This window comes from Magallana gigas, chromosome 5 (assembly GCF_963853765.1).
Source record: "Magallana gigas chromosome 5, xbMagGiga1.1, whole genome shotgun sequence".
Classification (NCBI taxonomy): domain Eukaryota; kingdom Metazoa; phylum Mollusca; class Bivalvia; order Ostreida; family Ostreidae; genus Magallana; species Magallana gigas.
In genome coordinates this window covers 45,668,729-45,692,447 of record NC_088857.1, presented here as the reverse complement: position 1 = coordinate 45,692,447, position 23,719 = coordinate 45,668,729, and the positions used below count along the sequence as shown (strand labels likewise).

At 33.7% G+C, this 23,719-nt stretch overlaps 1 protein-coding gene across 8 annotated transcripts in view; it reads right to left on the bottom strand.

Moving 5' to 3' along the window:
- Window positions 1-2,426: 2,426 nt before the first annotated feature.
- LOC105327269 (titin) overlaps window positions 2,427-23,719 on the bottom strand; it is a 53,740-nt gene continuing 32,447 nt past the window's right edge. For 6 of the 8 annotated variants that reach the window (XM_034464928.2, XM_034464935.2, XM_034464923.2 and 3 more), the window contains 17 exons: window positions 20,618-20,665; window positions 14,684-14,725; window positions 13,784-13,899; window positions 12,919-13,080; window positions 12,092-12,207; window positions 11,510-11,620; window positions 11,160-11,355; window positions 10,736-10,838; window positions 10,282-10,382; window positions 9,912-10,025; window positions 9,668-9,764; window positions 9,299-9,423; window positions 5,517-5,609; window positions 5,026-5,111; window positions 3,662-3,755; window positions 2,904-3,017; window positions 2,427-2,747 (listed from right to left, as the gene is read on the bottom strand). In XM_034464928.2, coding sequence (XP_034320819.2) covers window positions 2,613-2,747; window positions 2,904-3,017; window positions 3,662-3,755; window positions 5,026-5,111; window positions 5,517-5,609; window positions 9,299-9,423; window positions 9,668-9,764; window positions 9,912-10,025; window positions 10,282-10,382; window positions 10,736-10,838; window positions 11,160-11,355; window positions 11,510-11,620; window positions 12,092-12,207; window positions 12,919-13,080; window positions 13,784-13,899; window positions 14,684-14,725; window positions 20,618-20,665 — 1,853 coding nt within the window. In that variant the 3' untranslated portion in view covers window positions 2,427-2,612. The remainder of the gene's footprint in view (window positions 2,748-2,903; window positions 3,018-3,661; window positions 3,756-5,025; window positions 5,112-5,516; window positions 5,610-9,298; window positions 9,424-9,667; window positions 9,765-9,911; window positions 10,026-10,281; window positions 10,383-10,735; window positions 10,839-11,159; window positions 11,356-11,509; window positions 11,621-12,091; window positions 12,208-12,918; window positions 13,081-13,783; window positions 13,900-14,683; window positions 14,726-20,617; window positions 20,666-23,719) is intronic. The other 2 variants (XM_034464969.2, XM_034464987.2) reach the window with 1 other exon arrangement.

The following is a 23,719-nucleotide window of genomic DNA, read 5'->3' as shown; positions in this document are numbered from 1 at the left end:
TAACGGGAAAAAATGTATACATTAATTTATTTAGTAATGATAACATTGTATACCGCTAATCCATGTATAAGCCCAAGAATCTTAGTAAATCTCTCTCTCTCTCTCTCTCTCTCTCTCTCTCTCTCTCTCTCTCTGGCAATATCGTAAGAGGTAAAGGGCGTAGATACATTTCAGTTCTACAATTCGTAAAATCAAATGCATGGATGCCCCATATTATAGAGTTATCTGCAACAAAAACGGATGATTAATAAAACACCGACAATTCGTCGATTAATTCTGTGAGTTGAAGAATGCAAAATAATTACAGAATATCCTTTGATTAAATCGACTTTCAACGGAAATAACTGTAAAGAATACTTCTATCGATAACTTTATGAAGTGATCGTGCATTCTGTAGATAACGAGCACAGTTTAACAAGCAACAGATGGACCAACCCAATGTAAAAAATAAACCAGCTTTGAAGTTCTACAAAACACCAATTAAGGCCAAGGTCAATTTTTTCTCTGACTTTTTAGTCACAAGAAAGTACTTGAATTTCTATCTTGTTTTGTGAAGTATTCAGTTAAAGAACTGTCGAATCCTTAATTCCTTTCCTCGTTTTTTTAATGACCCGTTATTGTTAGTTTAATGGTCAAATGAGAAATGTACATTCTTTAAAAAAGACGAATTGATAAATAAAAAATAGACATATACAAAGATGTATAATTTCTATATCTTTAATATAATTAAATTTAACAGTTGCTATAATTTTTATTAATAATCAATTGATTGATTACAAATTGCTTAAACAGTGCCTACATTCAAAGATTTATAAAATATTTTTGAAACATTTTCTACAATTTCAAGAAAAGTCAATGCCTTATAAAAAATTATTGCTGTAATACCTCTTAAAATTAAGCAGAGTAAAATGATTATTTTTTTCACAACTGTTAAAAAACAAATCCAAATACAAGTATATTGTATATTGCCACCATAAAAGATAATATAAATCTAAACATGCCAATCAATTAGAATAAAAATCTGAATTTTCTTCACATTGGATGGAATGTTTCTAGCATCACAGTTATAATTTAAAATAGCATCACAGATTGACAGTAGATATTAATACTGATTCATAAATCAACAGTAAACAAATTAACAACAGATTACAAATATCATGTGTATATATATGTATACTTATAACAAATCTTTAATACAACTGGTCTACCTCTGAGGTTTTGCAGCTTACACAGAGCAAATAGATATCAGCTTAAAGTATTTAATATGAATATATTTTCCAGAAGGCAGAAATTTTCTATCACTTACAAACAAAAGTAAGGTGCCTTATTAAGATAATACTGATGTCATTGATCAAAATGAGTTTTACATATTGCAACTGGGATTATTATTTTTAAAAATTCACATGAATCATTCAAGTACATGTACCTACATGTACATGTATATTCACATGCATATATAAAAGATACAAACATCTGAATGCAATACACATGTGCACATAAATACAATTGTGTAGTTCTCTTACACATAATCAGGATAACTATTTTCCCATTCGATCAGCAATTCTCCAACGACTGCCAAAAAATAGCACTTTATACCATGTACAGTACGGTAAGAACAATATTGAGCAATGATTACAGCAGTCAGAAAATCACAGAAATCATAAATATATCTACATATGTACCACGTATATAGAATATGGCAGGAAGTCCTTATTTCACATGATCAACCTCTTAAAAATCTTCAAATTCAGTATAAATCTAAAACAGTACCAAAATACTAGTCTAAGAGTACTTATTCACGGCTGCTATTGCCCATCCTAGTAAATGTACCACAGTCACACTTTAATAGAGTGCATGTTCAAAACATACATGTTATAACTACAAGTGACCCACACTTACTCTACATATTATTGCCTATAAATAAATTGCCAGTTCAGGTCAACACTCATGGAACTGTTTTAGACAAACATTTGAAATTTTCTTTTAAAACTTTTTGGAAAAAAAGGAAATAAAATTGAGCATTTTTTTTTAACAAATGTCTTTTCAATTTCCTAGACATTTAACCTTTGATTACATATAATATTATATAAAACATAATTCTAACTGAAATAATGGGGGAAACTGGACAGTTTTAAGGTAAAAAAAAAACAACACCCCAAAACATAAATTCCTAGAGACTGATGTAACTCTTATGAAAAATTTAATCATTCTATCAATATTAATTGAAGGCAATTACATCAAAGATATCATAGGATTTGAGAAACCTGTGTTAAGAGTTTAATTGATCTGTATTTAATTTCACCTTTATTTTTTATCTAGATGTTGAGTTCAATCAAGTTAATGCTTAATTTAAGAATTTTTGTACAAATAAGTTTGAATTAAAATCTTAACCATATAATAATACTATTACCTTTTTTACAAAAAAACTTGCTGTCAAGCTTTCCATTAGATTACTTTTTAAATACTGACTGATAATTATTGCTGTATAATGATTGTTTCTTTGTTTTTTAGTTTTTATGCACCACTACTTGATCTGCCCCAACTTTCCAGCACACTTTTAAACTTTTCCCTTCTATCCATCCATCTTTGATTATCTCCCCTTGGATCTTTCGCTATTTGATTCTCACTTTTGAGCACAGCGGATCTTTGATAATTTTTTCATGGATTTCTATGAACAATGGAACATAAGTCACATAGTCCAAAAAGTCCACATAGCCCTTTCCTTCTCTGTTGAACTTGCTCATTACCTGTTCAAACACATATCAAATTCAATATTGTAATAAAAATATTAATCTCCTTAAATTAGAAAAAGCATATCATTTTCAGAGCATATTCATTTACAAAATAATGCAACTTAAATTATGATGCATATTTATGTAGTATAAATATACTATCAGACTTACATAGTTGGTCAGTTCTGGAGACAGCCCCCCAGCCGTGAGCTCTACTGCCAAACTTGATGCCAAGGCATTTCCAAAAGGCACAGAGTCTCCCTCGTCCAGTAGCTGGAACAGTTCCTAAAGAACAAAATACCATCAAATTAATCAGTTCTACAAAAAATGGAAGGTATCCAATTCATCATTCTGAGGGAGAAATTGCATTACAGTGACTGCAGGTATTGCCATGCAGGGTCAATGGACCATCAGTTGTTACCAGTTTTGACCAGAAATGTTTCTCAATATTTTACTAGTGTCTGCTATTTTTTTTTGTGATACTCTAAGTTATTATTTCAATTAATTTCCTTTGTTCATCAGACTATGAATTCATATTACTGGGAGAATTCTTCTTGATTATTATATCTGTATATAGTTATTTATTTTTAGTTTTTCCAATTCCAGATTGTTTGTTAAGAGAATTTATGTTCCCTATTTTATGCATAAACTTACAGTTAAAATAAATTGTTCATAGTAATAATCTTGTAAATCATACAGAATTTATCAATCTCTGTAACACTGAATTCACCCAAAGATTTTGTAAATTCGGTAAATTATACACAATTTACTGTGCTTCATTCTTAATTTGCCCATTATTGCAACAAATATTATAAAATAAACAGGTTGGAATGATCAAATGTCGAGTATTTCAGTCATAGATATTGACCAATGGAGACTTATTATCTTTATGAATGTATATCAGTATAAATGTAGATGTCTTTACAAACCTTTGATCTATTCATTCTAACATCCAGTGTGTCGTAGTCATTCGTGTCTCTTTTCCAGCCTTTTTCTTTATTTAGTAATTCCCGTATTACTGGACTGTAATTAAAAAATAATAATAATACAGATGTTTTATCTCCAAAAAAATGTTAAATGCATATTAAAAGTCGATCTGTTGATAAAAATGTCATCAAACAGGCAAATTGACCAACTGAATGCCTGGTTCCTATCTACAGAGTGTCTAATCAAGTTTTTGTGCATTATCATGAAAAGTAAGCTGAGTACATACATGTACAGAACTTGTATCATTCTAGAGTACTCTATGTTCTCTCTATGACCCTGAATCCTCTCAACAATGTAAACTTTTTTCTCATAAGAGGGACATTTCTCTACTTGACTGGGCTATTTTCTTCCTCTCAAAAACCATGCAGTTGCATAATTCCCCATGTAAATCAAAGTACTGAAGAACTGACAGGAGTTGATTTTGTCGATGTTTATTTATTTTAAAATCAATGATATGTTATTTTGCATGACAAGTACATGTATACGTAGTTTCTAATTTGAATTACGCATATTTTTATAATATGAATTTTTGAACTTTTTCGACTAGAATGTCGAGAAACCTCCATAGGAATCATGTTAAATAATATTTAAAGATAAAATTAATTCAATCAAACTATGTATCAGTGGTAGAAATATTTCTCGAAAATTGTATGGATCCAAGCAATTATTTTATATTGAACTCTAGTCTCGTTCAACCAAACGCTCGGCTGACACCGTAAATCTCCGACAAGGGTTTACGGAGACAGCCGAGCGTTGAGTTGAACGAGACTATATTGAACTCTGGCGTAGGAATACATACAACTACAAAAAATATTTAAATTGTTCGTACCATTTAAAATCTGACTATTTTTAAGGTATTTGTAAATAAGTTTCCTTGAAAAACAATGCTTTAGCATACATTACATCGAATTCATCAATTATTTTCAAGAACTAAGTCTTGTCAGGAGCAATGATTTGTGCTGAGGTCCAAACACTGTTTCACTTTCGGTTTGTCCGAGTGACTGCATAGGAGAGTTGATTAAAAATCAACTCCCAAAAACAATCCCCCTCCCCAAAGCAACTCTTTTTCAACCAGGGCTGTTCATAGTTTCATAATTTGTTTAAAAAAAAACCAACAAATTCATGCATACAAGTATATATACTTCTGTACTACATTGTATAAGTGGATATTATGTCAAATAAATAGAATGTCACATAGGAGCGAATAGATGGAGCAATATGTTAACATTATTCTCTCAAGCACAGTCCCTATCATTTCTCTGTTTCTGGATCCCATCACACAACACATCTACCATTGTGCACTTACTCCATGTGGGTGATCCTCTCGGATAACGCGGCGATGACACAGAACAGTTTGAAGTTCACCTTCCTTCTTCCTGTCAGATTTAATATCTACAAAAAACAGATCAATGCTGATGTAAGATGTCAAAAACTGTAACCGGCAGTCATTATATTGAAGTGTCCTCTAGCTCTCAAGTTAAAATGTGCTGTAATCAATTCATCCTATTCTGTCATCTTTATATGAAACTTTCTTTTTCAAAATGTGTGCATATTTTTCTGTCTTCCATTTCACCTTATATTTCCTGATGAAGAAAACTACATGTAATACATAATTTTAAGTCTTAAATAAAATTTAGCACATTTTAGGCTTCTAAGACTGAGTAACCATGAAACAATGTTGATTTCAATCATGGTTATTTATACATACAAATGAGTACTGAGCATTTGTATATGACTAAAACAATAATTGTTCTCCGGCCACTTATAAGACGACACACTTATTTAAGAGCTACTCACATGGTACATATAGCTGAACTCGTTCTCTGTAAGGAGATTGTGATTGACTATCTGCAGCGCTCCCTCTAGTTCTTCTCGATTCATTTCTACATCCTATTAAGAAAAACTCAGTCATATACATTTGCACTGCAACCAGCATCACTAAAGAACATTTCTCAATTACTGACACAGACAAAAAATTCATAACTATAACCCCCTTTATCAAATACTCATATATTTAACAGCATTATTATAATTATTATAAGATTTAGGGATTTTACCCAATGCAAAAAATTTGACCATTCAAAAATAAGTAAATATTCTCAAAGATGCCTGGATGAAATCATTTATTACAATAAGAGGATTTGAGTGGAAATTGATTCATTATAATGTAACTAAAATGGGATCTAGGCACATTAAATTTTCATCAATAGTAATATCCGGTGTAGTATTTATGAAACAGGAGTAATATTTTATGGTGTTGTATAGCGAAAAGATCTTGTAATTGTTTCTTACATTAAGAGAACTAGGGAACACTAAGAGAATTATGTATGTTACAGATATATTGTACTACAGCATACATGTTAAGTCTACCGATTTACGCGGAAGTCTACCGCTTTTTAGCTCTGTCTCCCGCCTACCGCTTTTATTTAAAAATCTACCGCTTTTCTTCAAAATACGTTCCTTGTTTTGATAGATAGCCATTTTGGAAGCCATTGTGGTCAAAAATTCTCGTCGGGTTTGAAATTAGCGCGTGACTTTGAATCGGAGGCACACAAAGGTGATAACTTCACTGAATTTCAAACCACCAACTTCAGTAATATCAACGCAATGTGGAATAAATTCAAGAGCGTCATCATGAAAGCAATGACCACATACGTACCAACTAAACAGACCAAGGAGAGATACAGCCACCCTTGGATGAACACACAGTTACGTAAAATTAGCAACAGCAAACAGCGTGCATGCACCAAAGCTAAAAGAACTAAAAACACTATAGATTGGAAGCGCTACAGATTTCTCAAGGCAAAGCTACAGAAAGAATCTTGGATTGCTCATGGGAAATACATGGAAGACATCATAAGCACAGACCACAAGGAGCAACCGAAACGATTTTGGTCCTACATTAAGAGCAGGAAACAAGAATCCACAGGCATTGTTACACTCAAAGACAAAGATGGACTTCTTCACAGCGATATACCAACTAAAGCTTCAATCTTACACCAGCAGTTTCAATCTGTCTACACCAAAGAAGACATACATAACATGACACATATAGGACCAAGTCCATTCCGAACTATGGACAACATCAGAGTCAGCCAGGCGGGAGTTTACAAGCTACTCCGTGGACTAAGACCATTCAAAGCCACTGGGCCTGATGAAATTCCAGCCTATATACTCAAAGAAGCAGCTGAACACATATCACCATATCTGACCATAATTTACCAGAAATCTTTGGACACTGGAATCATTCCTGACGACTGGCGAGCTGCCAACATTGTCCCAGTCTTCAAAAAAGGAGAAAAACACAAAGCTTCTAATTATCGGCCAGTCTCATTGACTTCAATCTGCTGCAAACTATTGGAACATATTGTTCACAGCACCATCATGGATCACTTTGACCGCCACCAGATCCTTTGTGACCATCAACATGGTTTCAGATCCAAAAGATCTTGCGAAACACAACTACTGATAACACTAGACGAAATTGGCAAGAATTTAGACCAAGGAGAACAGACATACATCATCTTGCTCGATTTCTCCAAAGCCTTTGACAAAGTGCCCCACAAGAGACTCCTCCAAAAAATGGACTATTATGGAATACGTGGAGAAACACTCAAATGGATACAAGACTTTCTAAGCAAGAGAACACAATCCGTATTGCTTGAAGGGCATAAGTCCGGCCCCCTAGACGTCATCTCAGGGGTGCCTCAGGGAACAGTCATCGGACCCCTATTATTTCTGGCTTACATTAATGACCTGCCACAATCAACTTCTTCTGAGGCAAGGTTATTTGCAGACGATTGCCTAGTTTATAGGAAAATAAAGAATGTGAAGGATACCGAGACACTTCAAGACGACCTTAACAAACTCCAAGAATGGGAATCACGATGGCAGATGAATTTCCATCCTGAGAAGTGAATCATGATACGGATCACCAACAAAAGAAACCCACTGATAAGGAACTATCAACTACATGGCCACACACTAGATGCAGTCGAGCATGGGAAATACCTGGGAGTCACCATAAACCATGATCTACAGTGGAAGACACATATCAACCAGACAGTAGGCAAAGCATCAAGGACACTATGCTTTCTGAGAAGGAACCTAGGACGGTGTAAACCAGAAGTCAAAGCCAACGCCTACATCACCATGGTCAGACCAACCCTGGAATACGCCTCCACTGTATGGGACCCTTATCAAGATAACCTTGAAAAAGACCTAGAACAAGTACAGAGAAGGGCAGCTAGGTTCGTGTACAATGAATACCAAGACGTATCCCCAGGCTGTGTCAGCTCCTTAATGGATAGACTAAAATGGGAGCCTCTTAAAGATCGCCGCTACAAAGACCGACTCACCATGGCATACAAGATCCGCAATAGATTGGTGGATATTGACCCCTCTAATTATCACAAACCCGGAGATTCCAGGACCAGAGGAGGCCACCGCATATACCAACAGCGCACTCGAAAAGATCAATACAGGTTCTCCTTCTTCCCAAGATCAACCAGGGAATGGAACACTCTACCGGAAAAAGCCACAACAGCAGCTACACTAGAAGAGTTCAAGGCCAGCCTTACCATCCTGCCAGAGGCCTTGACAGGAGCTTCACACACCCAGAACTCCGACCCCAGATGTTCATAGTTTTATTTGTAAATAACTTTCTTGTAAATAGTTTTTTATTAAGTGAGGAGGGAAGGCCTCATGATTGAACGAGCAAGAGTCATCTATACACTCAAGAAGAGTCCGACTCTGTACTGGAAGAAGAAGAAAGGCTTTATTTAGACGCTTGGATAACAAGTTTTCAAGCATGTGTTTAACATTGAACGATGAAAGAAGCCACTTCCCGTGATTACATTAGTTACAAGACATGTCGATATTATCATGATTATCTTCGCAATGGAAAAAGAAGCTTTGCAATTCCACACGTGGCTTTAACGAGGATTGAATATATCTTTTAACTTGGCCATAACAGTAAACTTGACTTGCAATTTATTGAATGCTGCATTTGTAATAAATAAGCATGTAAACATCGTTTTGATATTGAAAAAGAACATATGAATTCCTACTAGTTCTTACTTCTCTTATATGATCAATTTTGGCAACTTAACCTATTTTTCTGAACAAAGGTAATTGTTAAGGGCTCTGCACTCAAATATTTTCCCTTAAAAATAGCTTACCGTTAAACATTATAATGGTAAATGCATACGAACATTTTTATTGCTTGTGTTAATATTACTAAATTTCAAAAGTCTTTTATATTTTAGTTGATATCGTTAATTACTATTCAGAAACCCTTACTTCATTTGTAGTACATAAAAATCTGTGCTTTGAAATATACGCGAAAACGGCCGCGGGCGATGCTACCGCTTTTCGGTTTAAAATCTACCTATTTTTCATCACTGTAGGTTAACATGTATGACTACAGTGAGAGGATATGTGAAGTGTTATTACAGTAGGGGAGTTTGGTTTTAGTGATTTATTACAATGATAATGTCTAGGTGCAATGATTTTTCAATAACAACATAAATTACAATGTCTGAATGCAGTGTTAATCAGTAACAATATAATTAACTTACAGGGTCTGGATGCAGTGTTTTATACAGGAAGCTCTGTTGCCTTCTGAACTCTGGGGGTTTATTGTTGTCATTCTGGCCATCAAAGAACAGCTCCATACAATACATCCCTATGATGTTCTTCTCTCCTGTAATACACAGTCATCTACCACAGTCAATCAATTTAGCATGTACAATACTTAGCAGAATTTAGCATGCATTATATTTAGCAGAATTTCTTTTTAAATAGATTAGAAAACATTTGATGCAGCAAATTTCTGTATGTATTTATGTATTTTTTTTGCATGACATTAAGCAATTATAAATTAACAACATTCTAGCTGTGCCAAGTTACGTTCACAGATTTAAGGTAGGTGGAGTTACTGCCCTTACCCTCTAGCTGTATCAGCCTATCTTCTATGTTGGCTAGCTTCTCTGTACACCTCTCTATCTCACAGTTCAACTGGTGCTGGGCAGGTTCCTTCATCATCTGTAATCAATTCACAAATATAAATTTTAATCAGCCCTAAGGGAAAATTGAGTTCCAGTCTCCTCAAGAAATAAAGCAGCCTTCCATTTATCTCCAGCTTAAAATTCAGTCAATTAATAATAAATTTGAGCTGCTGAATATACAAACCTTCTTGAGTAGTTTTTCATCGATTCTGCTGACTATGACATCATCAGTGATGTCAGCACGAGAGGTGATGACCTTGGCAGGGGGTTCTTCCTGTTCTACTTTGTTCTTCTTTTTCTGGAAATCACAAAATGAAGTAAATTTGGTTATAGCAAAGTTCTTTGATAGTAAATGAAGGTACAGTCAAACCTCATTATCTCGAACTATATGGGACTGGTTAAAAACTTCGAGATATCCGAGTATTCGAGATATCAAAAGTAAAATACTTAAAATTTAAGTGTTTGGGACTTAAAAATCACTTCGAGATACTGAAGTTCAACTGTATCTACCGGTACTTTGCAATGTCAAAAAAACTTGCATTGTTATCATTTACCTTTTTCTTTTTGCTTTTCTTTTCTTTTTTCTTGAAATTAACAGATGTAATGTCTGGTACAAGATCCTTGGCCCTCTCTGCCAACAGTTTGATTCTTTTTGCTGCAAATATGAAACAAAATCTTTTGTTTCACTAATCTACTAGATTCTAGTACATAGTTTTATTCGGAATAAATGTACTTTTAAAAACTGGAACAATAAAAAAAATAAATTAAAAAAAAATTGCCCAGATCTGTGGCCTTGACATTTATCTAATGACCTAGGTGAATGTATTTACACACTTCTCAGGTCATATGATCTTATTATCGATGTGCCTTTGAGGGATGACTACACAAACTGGACATGTTCATTAAAATATTCTTGAAAGAGTACTAATTACTGTAATTTATTTATGTATTTCAATATCTTATTAGGATCACACAATAAGACTGATGAGGACTTGATGGGATCCTTACTTTCCAGAAGATGGAGGTCCCCAGACAGCTGTTGGTGCTTACTGTCCAACATCTCCAGAGTGTAGCAAATCTTCTCTAGGTACTGCTCAGGACCGCTCAAACCCTGAAATACAACCACATTACGTCAAAATCAAAACACAGGCCTCAGGATCACCCAAACCCTGAAATACAAACAGGATATCTACAGACCAGATTTAGGAATACTCAATGCCTTAATTACATTCACAATAAGTATAGAGAGGACTTAGGACTATTCAAAACCTTTAAATACATATATGAAAAATAGATCACTCAAACTGACAAATACCACCACAGTCACAATACGATCTACAGAAACTTCACGTTTCCAGAATATTTTGTGATCTTGCATTATACATATTTCCATTTTATAATACACGTAATATAAACCTTGACCTTCACTTACCGGTCGTTTTGGCTCCTGACCTCTGCTGATCAGAATGAGGTCATGGAACATGCCCAGTTCATGCTTCCCCCAGCTGGTGCCCTCCGTGACTGGCATTCCAGTGGTGGGGGAGAGGGGGTGCTGGCGCTCGTACCGCTCGGGCTGACTAGATACAACGTTTCTGTAGATCCTCTCATAGAACGGAAGCCTGTCTTTGCTGGGGAAATAAAATAGTAGACGTAATGTTAAAAAAACACATAATTTTGTAAAGATTTCTTTTTTTAACATAGAGGGTTCAACTAGCAAAATATACACCATGTACAGCAGGTGCAGGTACACTGGGTGTGTTGTGGTCATTAACTTGTGTGTACCTGATGATGCAGTATTTAGCCAGGAAGTCTAGAGGGTCTTTCATCTGCATAATCTCCTCTGTTGTCACCGGGGCCTCTGCTGAAGGCACCCTCTTCTTGGGACTTGATTTTCTGTGCAAATAAAAACAAGTATTTTAGACTTTCATTTCATATGCAAAAATAAGCTTTTATTTAAGATAAAGCAGAATATCAAAAGTTGAATTCTTTTGTGATCGGTTTCGATAAAAACCTTTGTGTATGAGTGACTAAATCTAGCAACCAAGGCTTATGGCATCAGGCTTATGGCATTATTAACATTTGATGTAACAAAAGTGAGTTGCAAAAATGTAGTAGTATATAATGATTCCTTATTCAGTGATCTATGGGCTAGACACATATTTGACTCAAGAAGTTTTGACCAAGCCTTGACAGGGTATTGATATGCTGCACAGGCAAACATACAGACACAGTGATTTCAATAACCCCAGCAAACTTGTTTATAAGTGATACATGTATTTAAAAAGAAAGAAAGAATCCGAATAGTAAGAAGACAGCCATTCAGCGAAATCAACACAAAGTATTAGATCTTGGTTAATAACATACTTCATGATGAGTGGGGGTCTGCTCTTCTTCGGGAGAGGAGGTGCAGCATCCTTGATTTTGGGCATCACCTGGATGGGCTCAAATGCTTTCCTGGTGTCCACTTTTGGTTTTTTCTCCTAGAGACAAAACATATATGATGATTTTTCAGATCTTTCAGATCTATAGTCTGTCCCAAGTCATTGCTTCCATCACCTTTTGATGATTTTTAATAAAAATACACATACCTGTGAAAGAAATACAGTTGAAATCCTTAAAAGGGAATATATCCAAGATATCTTCATTGAACAATTATCCCTTTTCACTCATAAAATTTCACAGGAACAAAAACAATTTTCTTACGGAGATTTACAATGGGAATTGTTTACATCTTTTCTCCATTCAGAAGTACTCGCGACACCTCGCATAATTTTTAACGTTATCATCTGGGCTTATTAATGGCTGATGCAATGCAAAATCTCCGTAGACTTTCAATTTTTGGATGTGTATTGAAACCTGAAGCGGTAGAGGGGGCATTTCAAAACAGATAATCTGGACATTTTTCATATTAGTGGATGAAAGTAGTTTGAGCACAAAGGTATTTACTATTATTGAAATATCAAGCAAAAAGTGGTGGAAGCAAAAACTCGGGACAGAGTATAGTACAACACCGACATAAGTAAAATGCATATAGCCATTTCTTTCTACAAGGCAGTTGCTCAGTTTAAAACAACAAGATCATCTTGTTTCTATCAGGAGAAAATTATAATATATTCTATATCTACATTACAAATTACTTATGGAAATTTTATTTCATAAAAATGATTACTATTTGTAGAATGTATATGAACCTTTTTCTCCTCAATGATCTCCGGCAGTGCTGGAATGTTGACCGGGGGTAGGTCTGGTATTTTGGGGGTAGGAGTCGGCACATACTCGGGGGTGGGGTCTCGAGACTGAGTGTTGACTTGTACTTCTTCAACAACAGGGGCTGGAGACGGTGGAGTGATGCTCTGTAATGGAAATCATGGATTCCATTTAAAAAATCAATTGAAATTGCTTTACCTGATGCAACTTAATTTCACATAACCTTTTAACATAATGGTTGTGTAAATGCCAAACATACATTTTACTACTTTTTCATCATCTCATTAAAGGTTTTGGAAAATGCAGCAATTCATAATAATATGATGCAAAGAAGTCTGTATTAAGAAAACGTCAATTTTAAAATGCTAGATAAACCTACTGCAAATCTGTTAAAATTTGATTATCCTGGTATAATTTTCTTACATTGTATCTGTAAGATTACATTACAATGCATAAATAATTGTACATGTAGCATGCCTATTGTTAAAGTGGTATGGGACACCTTCATATTGTGACATACTTCTGATCGAAATAAGTAATAAAATCAAGGAAAATTTTATAAATGGTTTCTCTCCCAAAATTGTTATTTATAGCATAGCGCAATGGGTTAGAGCGTGGACTACAAATATGTAAGTCACAGTCCCACTAAACCAGTGAGAGTATTTTGATTGAAATATACATTTATTTACATTAATAACAGGTGTCCCATACCATCTTAAATGATCTCTAGATAGTTGGGTCTTGATTTTGCTGACCAAAATGATCACTGCCAACATGAAGTAATTATTAGCCTAAATTTATTAGCAGCAAATACAATATGTATGGATGAAACTTTCCAGATTCTCTTACCCTGATAGGAGAAGGCGGTTTCTTTGGGGGTGCCTCTTTCTTGGTTTTCTTGGGTCGCTCTTTCTTGGGCAGTTCTACAATGGGTGTTGCTAATGAAGGCGAAATGCCTTCGTCAACTACCATCCACCAAAAAAATACAAAACAGTATGCATTCTATCTATCCCAACACCAACTAAGCAGTGTCTATAGATGTAAATTTCAAATATCTCAAAATGTGCACCAATGAAATTATACTACATGTAGCAAATAGTATCCAAATCATATTGCATATTTAAAGTGATAGTGAAAATATATGCAACCAAAATGATAAGTATATGTAACTATTTTCACATCATACATATGTATATATATAAAGCTATCCCCCCTCCCCAAAAATAAAATGTATATTTGTTTTTCAATATATTTTTGAATGTGCCAATTCAGAATTCTAGTTTGGAGTCATTTTATTGATTATTCAAAACACAGAATACATATACTAGTATCATATGATAACTATATAGCAAGGTTCTCATTTTAGTAAAACTGCACCATTAAGCTTTCAACTTAATGTTACATGTATTACATAATCTATTAGCTTAATAATTGGCACTAAAGACTATTTTAATCTGATTAATAGACAAAATATGTAAACTTTTTGAAAATTAAATATATTTTAGTCACTACAGTGCATGTGTTGTATAATTATCACTACATATATAATTGTCACTGCATGTCAAAAACAAAAGTTGTAACTTTTAAATTGAATAAATTTATCAAAACGTGCAAAAAAGTGTATAAAATATTTAGAAAACTTTCAGAAATATAACATTTGCACTTTTCAAAAAATAGTAAATATGCAGCTGTAAACTATTGATTTAATCAATCATCACTGATGTGTAAGCTATGCATAAATATACTGACCTGGTGAGGAAATTTTCTGCAATGGTGGGGAATGAACTCGTTCTAGAGAGAGAGGAAAAAAATTATTCACAAAATGGTTGTGAAAACTTTTATTTTGCTTAAAAGATCCAATTATTCATGAAATTGCATGTAAACAATGGGCCATTGCAACAATTTGTTCCTATTTCCAATTTCTTGTCTAGTACTCAGGAAAAAATGGGGGACCACATCTTACCATTGTCATTTTCTGATTTTAATGACTGTTTTACAAGAATTTCATGAGAGGAAATATCTGGAACTCTAACTAGTTTGCTAGTAGACATTTCACTTCTTGACTGCACATGCAGTTATTTCCCCTTAATAAAAGAGTTCTCTCCCATATCTAACAATCTGTGCACTGATTTATACTGTCATCCCCTTCCTTTCAGCTGACTGCCATAATGAATGGATAAAATTCCAGACAGCATTCAACATGAAGATTCATTAGGTTTCCAATTCATCCATATTCGTCTTAAAAAATATCCATTTATAGTCTCACTGCCGATAATTCATTATCATCCGCGATTGAAAATAAACAAATTGCAACTAATATGTCCGCTAATTAGAATATCCTCAAAACATCAAACATATTGCTTGATATTCATTCACGATATTAAGTTACCACTTTAAAAATCCACCAAAGACCGATTTAAAATCCAATTTATTAAATGCCACGTTGGAAAGAAAAGAAGGGTGCATGAAGTGTCAGTTGAGTGAATTAAATGCATTGAAGATCATTTTGTGTTCATAACCCTACTTTTGTTATTCTGTCTTCCTTTGATGTTATCACACTAAATCCAATAAACTGATAATGGCCCTCTTTGAGGCTCATTTGAGAGACATGTGCAATTGCCAAAAATAGGAAAATTCAAAGAACACTGTTTCAAATCTTTAGAGTACATCAAGGAATATTTAATTTACTTAAAACAAATAGAATAAATCACACAATCTCTCTCTCTCTCTCTCTCTCTCTCTCTCTCTCTCTCAAAATATAAATGCAAGTCAACTTGAGTTTCTGAGTAACTCTAAATATGATAGGTGAAGTATGTCAGACTATGAGATAATCTATAACTTACCACACAAAAAACCAGCTGAAGATACATGTAAACAGACAAAAAGTAAGCCTGAATTTTTCAAATTAAATTTCATTATAATATCAAATGTTTGAAATAGACTGAATTCATTTCAAAAGACATTTAGGATATTGATTTGAAAAACTGATGGCATGTTTTAGCAAAGGTTGAATATTTTTGTTAGATATTAAAAGTCTGATGCATAAAGAGTAATTGCCCCCTAAAAATAAAGACAATTCCTGCACAGGAAGAAACAAATATTTCATTTTGGACGACACATTCAATTTATCAACAAGAATGTCAAACCAAAGTAATTACTGGCATTTCAAGTTAAGGGCCAATCGAAAAGAATGAAGTCTAACAAATGACTTCTCACTGCTATTTATATGTTTTTTTATGTCAGCTAGCTCTCTCGGTCGCAATGCTTTTCAATTGCGTAACAATACCGAGTTGGAACCCAATTGAACCCAATTGAAAAATACATCTTCTGATGAAATCTTACAAATGACTTCCCTCCAGCCATTAATATCATTTTTTGTCAGCACTTGTTGGCAAGTTTGTTTTTCAATGTTCAGCAGTAACAATCACCTAGTCAGTCAATTGTTCCTGCATGGCAGCCAGAGAACGCGTCGAGCTGACGGCCTAAAGGAACCCGTATCAGTTTATTACTACATCGTTGTTATGAACCGTGGTTAAGAAATTACACCAGCCTTTCATAGTGTAAACTTGCTAAAACAGCTGATTAAATTGACCTGTGTTAGATTAATTGACCTGCATGATCAGTTGTATCTAGCTATCATTTAAAATCTTAAAGAATAACCGTGTTAGCATAAGACAATTGGAGGTATGTTGCTTTACAATGGCTTACCGAATTACGTCTTTGTAAAACACCAATGGTATTTGATACATAGAGCTTATCATTAAGCAAGCATATATATCACAAGATAGTGCATATTAATTCTCATTCCTCTGAAGAAAATTGAGAAATATAAGCTAAAAATTTTGAGTTGACCTAACTCATTTGACAGTCATGCCTGTTTGATATAGAATTAATTTTATCACGTATTTACATTCTTTGTGAAACTATGAATCTTTGGAATTTTTTGATATCGATATATTAAAGTTAAAAAATTTCTAAAGGTGAGAAAAAAGTGCATACTAGATTTTGTATCAGTTTCTTTCACTTTTTTCTTAAACTGGTACAATACCCCCCTCTCTCTCTCTCTCTCTCTCTCTCTCTGAGAGTATCTCTAATTTACTCCCATGCAATTAAAATAACTGTATCACACCGAGTCAATGTTCAAACGTTTTAATCACCTACATTCATTCATTACCTAGGCTTCTCTTGAAATTGAGAAGTCTCAACTTGGAGAAGTGGTCTTCTTGTGGAATTTAAAGAACACTTCCAAAGTGACCCAGCTTATTATTACAGCTAAACAAGAGGTCTTGAAGTCCATTAAGAATAGCCATCATTCAATCCATTCCCCAAAATTCAAATATTTTTATTCTTCTCCTGTTTATCATACAGATGGTATGGGTGTTAAATATCATTAACACAAACATGAATATATACAAGTATGCATTAATTTTAATGATTTAAAGTTTATTTTGAATATTTAAGAAACAAAACAGCTTTATAAGGAATGGCAGCATTCTGTTGCCATGAATGCAGCTTGAACGTCAAAGACTTTTGGTATTATAAAGTATGTACAGCAAAAGGATACACACGGTATATTACTCAAGGAGGAATCTAGTTTGTTATATTATCTCATGCAAGTAGTCATAATTGCTAAATTATGACCTATAATCCAATTTTTTTTTCAAATGAAGATATTTTTTTTCAGACTTAATACAGAAGCTACTTTCAATATCGAGACCTTGAAAATGAACTACAGTCGCACCTGTTTTAAGCGGCCACTCGTGGGACAATGACAAACTGGCCGCTTAAGACAGGTGGCCTCTTATTCCAGGTTTCAAATTAATGAAGAAAAAACACCGAGTATTTCCATTTTGGCTCTTTTGCACAGATTTATTAATAGCATCTTTAATTGTGGCGTACACGGAGATGGTGAATGCACAGCTCGGATTGCTGAATAAACAGTTTATATTAATTCTAAATGGCCGTTTTAATTCTTTTTATATATCAAGGGATTCAGAGCAAAACATTTCCTGCTAAATACCCCCAAAATCATGCAACTCCCTCCTACTAGAAAGTCTTGAGTGTTTTAGGACCAACATCTTAATCTGACAGCGATCAACAATTAGCATATGATAAAGAAAATGCCTTCATTTCACATAAGAAACAACACTGACCTGTTAACTGTAGGTTGAATAGACTTGACCAGTTCGTAAACTGTAGGATCTTTGAAAAGCAACCAGGCCAGACCAAGAAGTCAATTTTTAATTTCTTGGTTTTATATTTACTTCCAAAAGCAATTGACAATAGAAGTACACGATCAAGAACTCCCAATAGAATACAATCCTACAGAACAAAGTCTAATATTCCTCTCTGATATTGACTGTAGTCTGACACATTGACAAATACATGTAGTGTATATGTATATATAAAAGAAATGTCCGTTAACTGGCGGTTAACTTGATGTACTCGTAAACTATTTCAAATTGATCTTTGAAAATCATGCAACCTAGCAAGAAAAGCAATTCCCAATTTTCTTTCATTTATTTTGGTTTTTTATACATGTATTTACTTAAATGCCAAGAACGGTTAACCATATAATATTCTATGATTAAGAACTGGGCTCTATAGAAAGCAATCATGACTACAGTGTCTAATATCCCTCTCTAATTTTGACAATCACTGCCCTGGAGCTTACCTCTAAAGGTGTTGACTATAACCTGAATAGTGCTACATGTACCCTGAGGTTTATCTCTAAAGGTGTTGACTATTACCGTTATATGACTATCTCAGTCTGGCTAGTGCTACCCTGAGGTTTACTTCTGAAGGTGTTGATTATGACTACCTCAGTCTGTAGTCTGACCAGCTCTTGCCTGATGTTTACCTCTGAAGGTGTTGACTATAATATGACTACCTTAGTCTGTAGTCTGACTAGCTCTTGCCTGGGGTTTACCTCTGAAGGTGTTGACTATAGTATGATTACCTCAGTCTGTAGTCTGACCAGCTCTTACCTGATGTTTACCTCTGAAGGTGTTGACTATAATATGACTACCTCAGTCGGTATTCTGACTAGCTCTTGCCCAAGGGTTACCTCTGAGGGTGTTGACTATAATATGACTACCTCAGTCTGTAGTCTGACTAGCTCTTGCTGGAGGTTTACCTCTGAAGGTGTTGACTATAATATGACTACCTCAGTCTGTAGTCTGGGGCTTACCTCTGAAGGCTACCTCTGTCTCCTCCTCAATAAGACTGTAGCTGGTGACCTCAGGGGTCAGCTCCCAGATCTTGGTTCCAGTTTTACGAAAACTTACTTCCTTTCTGAACTGACTTTGTGGACTCATGATCCCCCGATTTCCAGAACCAGGAGTTCTCTCCCTTTCTAGATCCGAGGGAACCCTTTTCAGAATGGGTTCCACTTGTGTCATGGTTTCTGACTACAGTCCAGTCACAACCATTTTCACTATGACTGATCTCAATTCAGCACAGGAACATAACATGCCTCTATTTCTACACATCAATTTGCACTCAGTGCTTCAAACTAATATCCTTGAAACCTTCCAAAGAACTTATGAAGTATATTTTGCACTTGTCATTATGTCTTAAGCACCCACAATATTTTCCCACAGTTACCTAGTTTGAAGATCTAATAATACTGCACAAGACAATTGGTTCGATCTATCTGTTCATCGCCTCACCGTAACATCAGATGTAAACATTTAAAACACGATATATCTAAGTTAGCACCTCATCACCATATATCCTTTTACAAAAAGATAATATCACACAATTGTATTGACTTTTTTCCACAAAGTCACGCTAACCATGCAAACACAGCCAAGCTCCAAAGTCTTTGAAAGCAATTATCAGGGGAAATATCTAAACACAGTTCTTCTAAATTCAGGTGAGTTTTAACAATATTGTGACTAATTCTCTTTATCAATTGTCAGACCTTTAAATATGCCAGCAAGTAATTTCTCCCTTCTTGCTCATGTCAAGAGAAATTATGATCAATAAAAATTCCTTACAAACGGCTTAACATCCTAGAAAAATATTATTGCAATTGGAATTTGTATATATCTCTGAAGAATTGAAATTTTGAACTCTTTGTTTTCATTCTAAATACTAAGTTATGAAAATTTTAATTAAGGGACATTTGTATTTATATTTCTAAGGGTTTTTATTTTATTCAAAGAAAAAAGCAAAATATGATGGTTTTACTTAACTTGCACCTGTGAACTTTAAAAAGGGAGCAATTTGTATTGTCCGATCAACATTTAAAGATAACCAATTTTTCAATGCAGTTGATAATCTTCAAATCCTGGTATAGTGGGCCAGGTTCTTCTGATATAACCTTTCTCGACCTCAAGACCATTACAGGTAATTCAATTTGGTGATATAAAGTTTGTTTTCTCTCCCTTTATCTTTTTTAACATAGCATATATCATATAAATTTTTCTGTGTGTCATTCATCAAAATTAGATTGATCTTGCATTTCACATTGGTTATAAAAAAGATCAGTCATCAGCATTTTAGTCCCCAAAAAAATCAAAGTCCAAATAAGGCTGTGTAGCATAATTTTTTTGATGCGTTAATATATGGGTCAGGACTAACCACGAAATCCATGAAAATTGAGCCCCCCCCCCCCCCCCCCCCCCAATATTTATAATTCCAGGGATGTAAATAACTCTCGCTGAATGCTTGACTTACCTGCTTCTATGAAGGCTGGGGACTTCAAAGGAAGTTCTTGTACGGAATCTACAACAACAAAAATTAATGTCAAAAAAACTTATTTCATAATTATTGAGTTAAATAAAGGAGAACAATGAATATCCAAATGAATCAAATTACAAAACTAAAACTAACAATAAAGCTACATTAGTTCTGAACCAGTCTTGATTATTAAACTTCCAAAAAAAAAATTAAAATATCTGAATATTATGAAATAAATGCACATTTATATATTTAAAAATAGAAATAAAATCAAAATATTTTCTTTTTGAAAAATAATTGGAAAAAAGTTTAAAGTAATTCAAACCTTTCATTATTAGTTTACTTCAACAGATAAAATCAAAACGATGATCAGACAAAACTAAAATGAAGATTTCCAATTCACACTGACATATAGTAAATAAGTTGTTTAAAAAATCAACAGATCAGAAACTAAGACAAACATTTAACAGAAAAAGAAACACAATATTAAAAAAAAAACCGAACAAAACCACTTTACAAAAGGCATCAATGAACACAAATAAAAGAAAAGAGAATTTTTTTTTTCAATCGCGGCTAGTGATCCGAACATTCTTATGTTTCTATGATTTAGGAATAGAATGAAAATGCCAATATCTCATTTACACTTATTATTATCTTTATTAAGGCTCAAAGGATTCATATTTCACTGATTTTATGCACTGATCTATGGATACAAAACTCCCCTCTCTCTCTCTCTCTCTCTCTCTCTCTCTCTCTCTCTCTCTCTCTCTCTCAATTATAAAACTTACACTTGCAAGCAGACATAAAATCAGAAACCCATTTTACTTACAAACAGAAGGTGGGACAAAATCCATTTTAAAACATATATTCAGTATCTTACTTTGCACACAGGCAAATTGACAAAAAATACCATGCCCTGAGCTAACCTTAAGATTTACCAATAAATTAATTGTTTCTCATTTTCCATTCTTGTAGATCCCTCCCTTTATTAAGCACTCAATGTAACCAACTCTTAAAGAACATGTATAGTCAATATAAACATTATAATTAAAACGCGAAGGTTTTTTTTTTCCATTACAATCGATCCAGCAATTATAAGTATAGCTTAGCAGTGGTGAGTAAATCAATTTATAGGCCTAGTCTGGTTACTTGAGACCACCTCTATTTAAGTAACTATTCACATTTTTCTTTTTAACACTTTTTTTTATAAGTCTTATATGAAAAAAAAGTCAATAATTAAGTTGAATCAATTTGTACAAGGTGAAATGTAAGTTTCCAGTGAGGTTTAAATAAAAGGAAAGAGAAAAAAAACCAGGTAATTTATTTACTTTGGCCCTGCAGTACAATCCCTATGAGAAAGCAAAATTGTTTCTATAGTCATCCCAAATCAATATTTCAATTAATATCATAAGACAATCTAAGCTTACAAAGGATAACAAGTATTGCATGAAAAAATCATTAGTGAGAAATTTAAGTTCCTGCCCTGCGTTTTTGAATCAAACATAAATTCCGGGGATTATGGATCCCCTCAGCTCTGCAGAGGGACAAAGAAGGCTAGCCCAGATACAAGGGCACCTACAAATATATATATACGAGAGGGCAGATCAATTTCTTATTTTCAATAAAGGTTGGTTCAATATTTGAAGACAGCTTACAGAATTAAGTTCATACTATTAAAGCTTACTCTTTGCTGTATTAATTTGCTTACAATTTTCATAAATTTGATAAACTACAAGCTCTTTCAATTAAATTTTCTCTTTTATCAATATTTCATCTTGATATTACATTTCATGACAAATAAAGCAGCTGTGTAAACTATCATTAAATGACTTTCACATTAATTAGAACCAAATTACATTTTTAAATTAATCAAGAATAGCTGGCATTGACTAATGCTGCAATGAGAATTAGACTTCCAGTATAATCAAAATTCTTCATTCTCATGATTACCCCTTGCCCAATATTTTCAAATCCCTGCAATATCAAATAATGTACTCTTTACACTGTCTTCAGAAATCTAATAAAGCTAGTTTACAAAAGAAAATTACTTATCCACAAAATTACATCACCATAAACCTGTTCACCACAGACAATGAAAACTGGTCCCCACAAATCCTAGTGTTTCCATAGTTACCATACTGAGAATCATAGTTACCATACTGAGAATCAACCAGAATCACTAGCCAGTGTGTCAAAGGTCAAAGTGTGCATGCTTTAAAGTTCAAGACAATTTTGTGGACAGAAAAAAATAAACTGACAAACATAATAAACTAAATACAGTAAACGTGAAATATCAGTTTGTCGGCTTAAATTCACAATTTTTATAATAAAAAAATTTCCTGTTAAAAATCAACAAATTCAAGTACGTACTACAGTAAATCAGTAATATGAACTCAATAACTTTATAATTGAATTCATATTGTTCCAAAATAAAAAAATTGATATATATTAGAAATCATTTGAAAATATACTTTTAACCACAAATTATACATTAATATCATTTTTAGAAGAAACTGGCCCCCAACAAGATGATTTTATGATATGTTGTGTATAGATGTGACAAACAAAAACCTGCAAACACACAAACACATCAACATTTTTAAAAGAACAACAAATAAATCATATACTATCAGACAATGAAATTGAAATCAGAGGAGATACATGAAAATCTAAAATGAGACATAAACATTCCATATGAATCCATATTTGTTTTAATGAAAAAAAATAATAAGCATGCATGATGGAAAAATGTACTAGTAAAATGTACCGTACTAGAAATGTACTAATAAAATTTTAAATTAGAATATTTCAAAAGCTCATTAAGGTAAGTGCAAAGTTAGTCACAAATGAATGCATAAACATGCTGGCACATCAACAAAGTGTTTCAGTTCAACTTTCAAGTAATAACACAGCTGAGCACCTGAAGTGTACAATTTCAACAAAGTTGAAAAATTTTGTAACCAGATGATTTTGTTGCATTGGTACAAAAATAGAAATTTGGAAAGTACCAAGAAAATGTATATCACAGTCAGGAACATGCTAAAATATGAATAATTATCAACAGTTGTCAGAGAAAAAAATCATGCATACAAGAACACT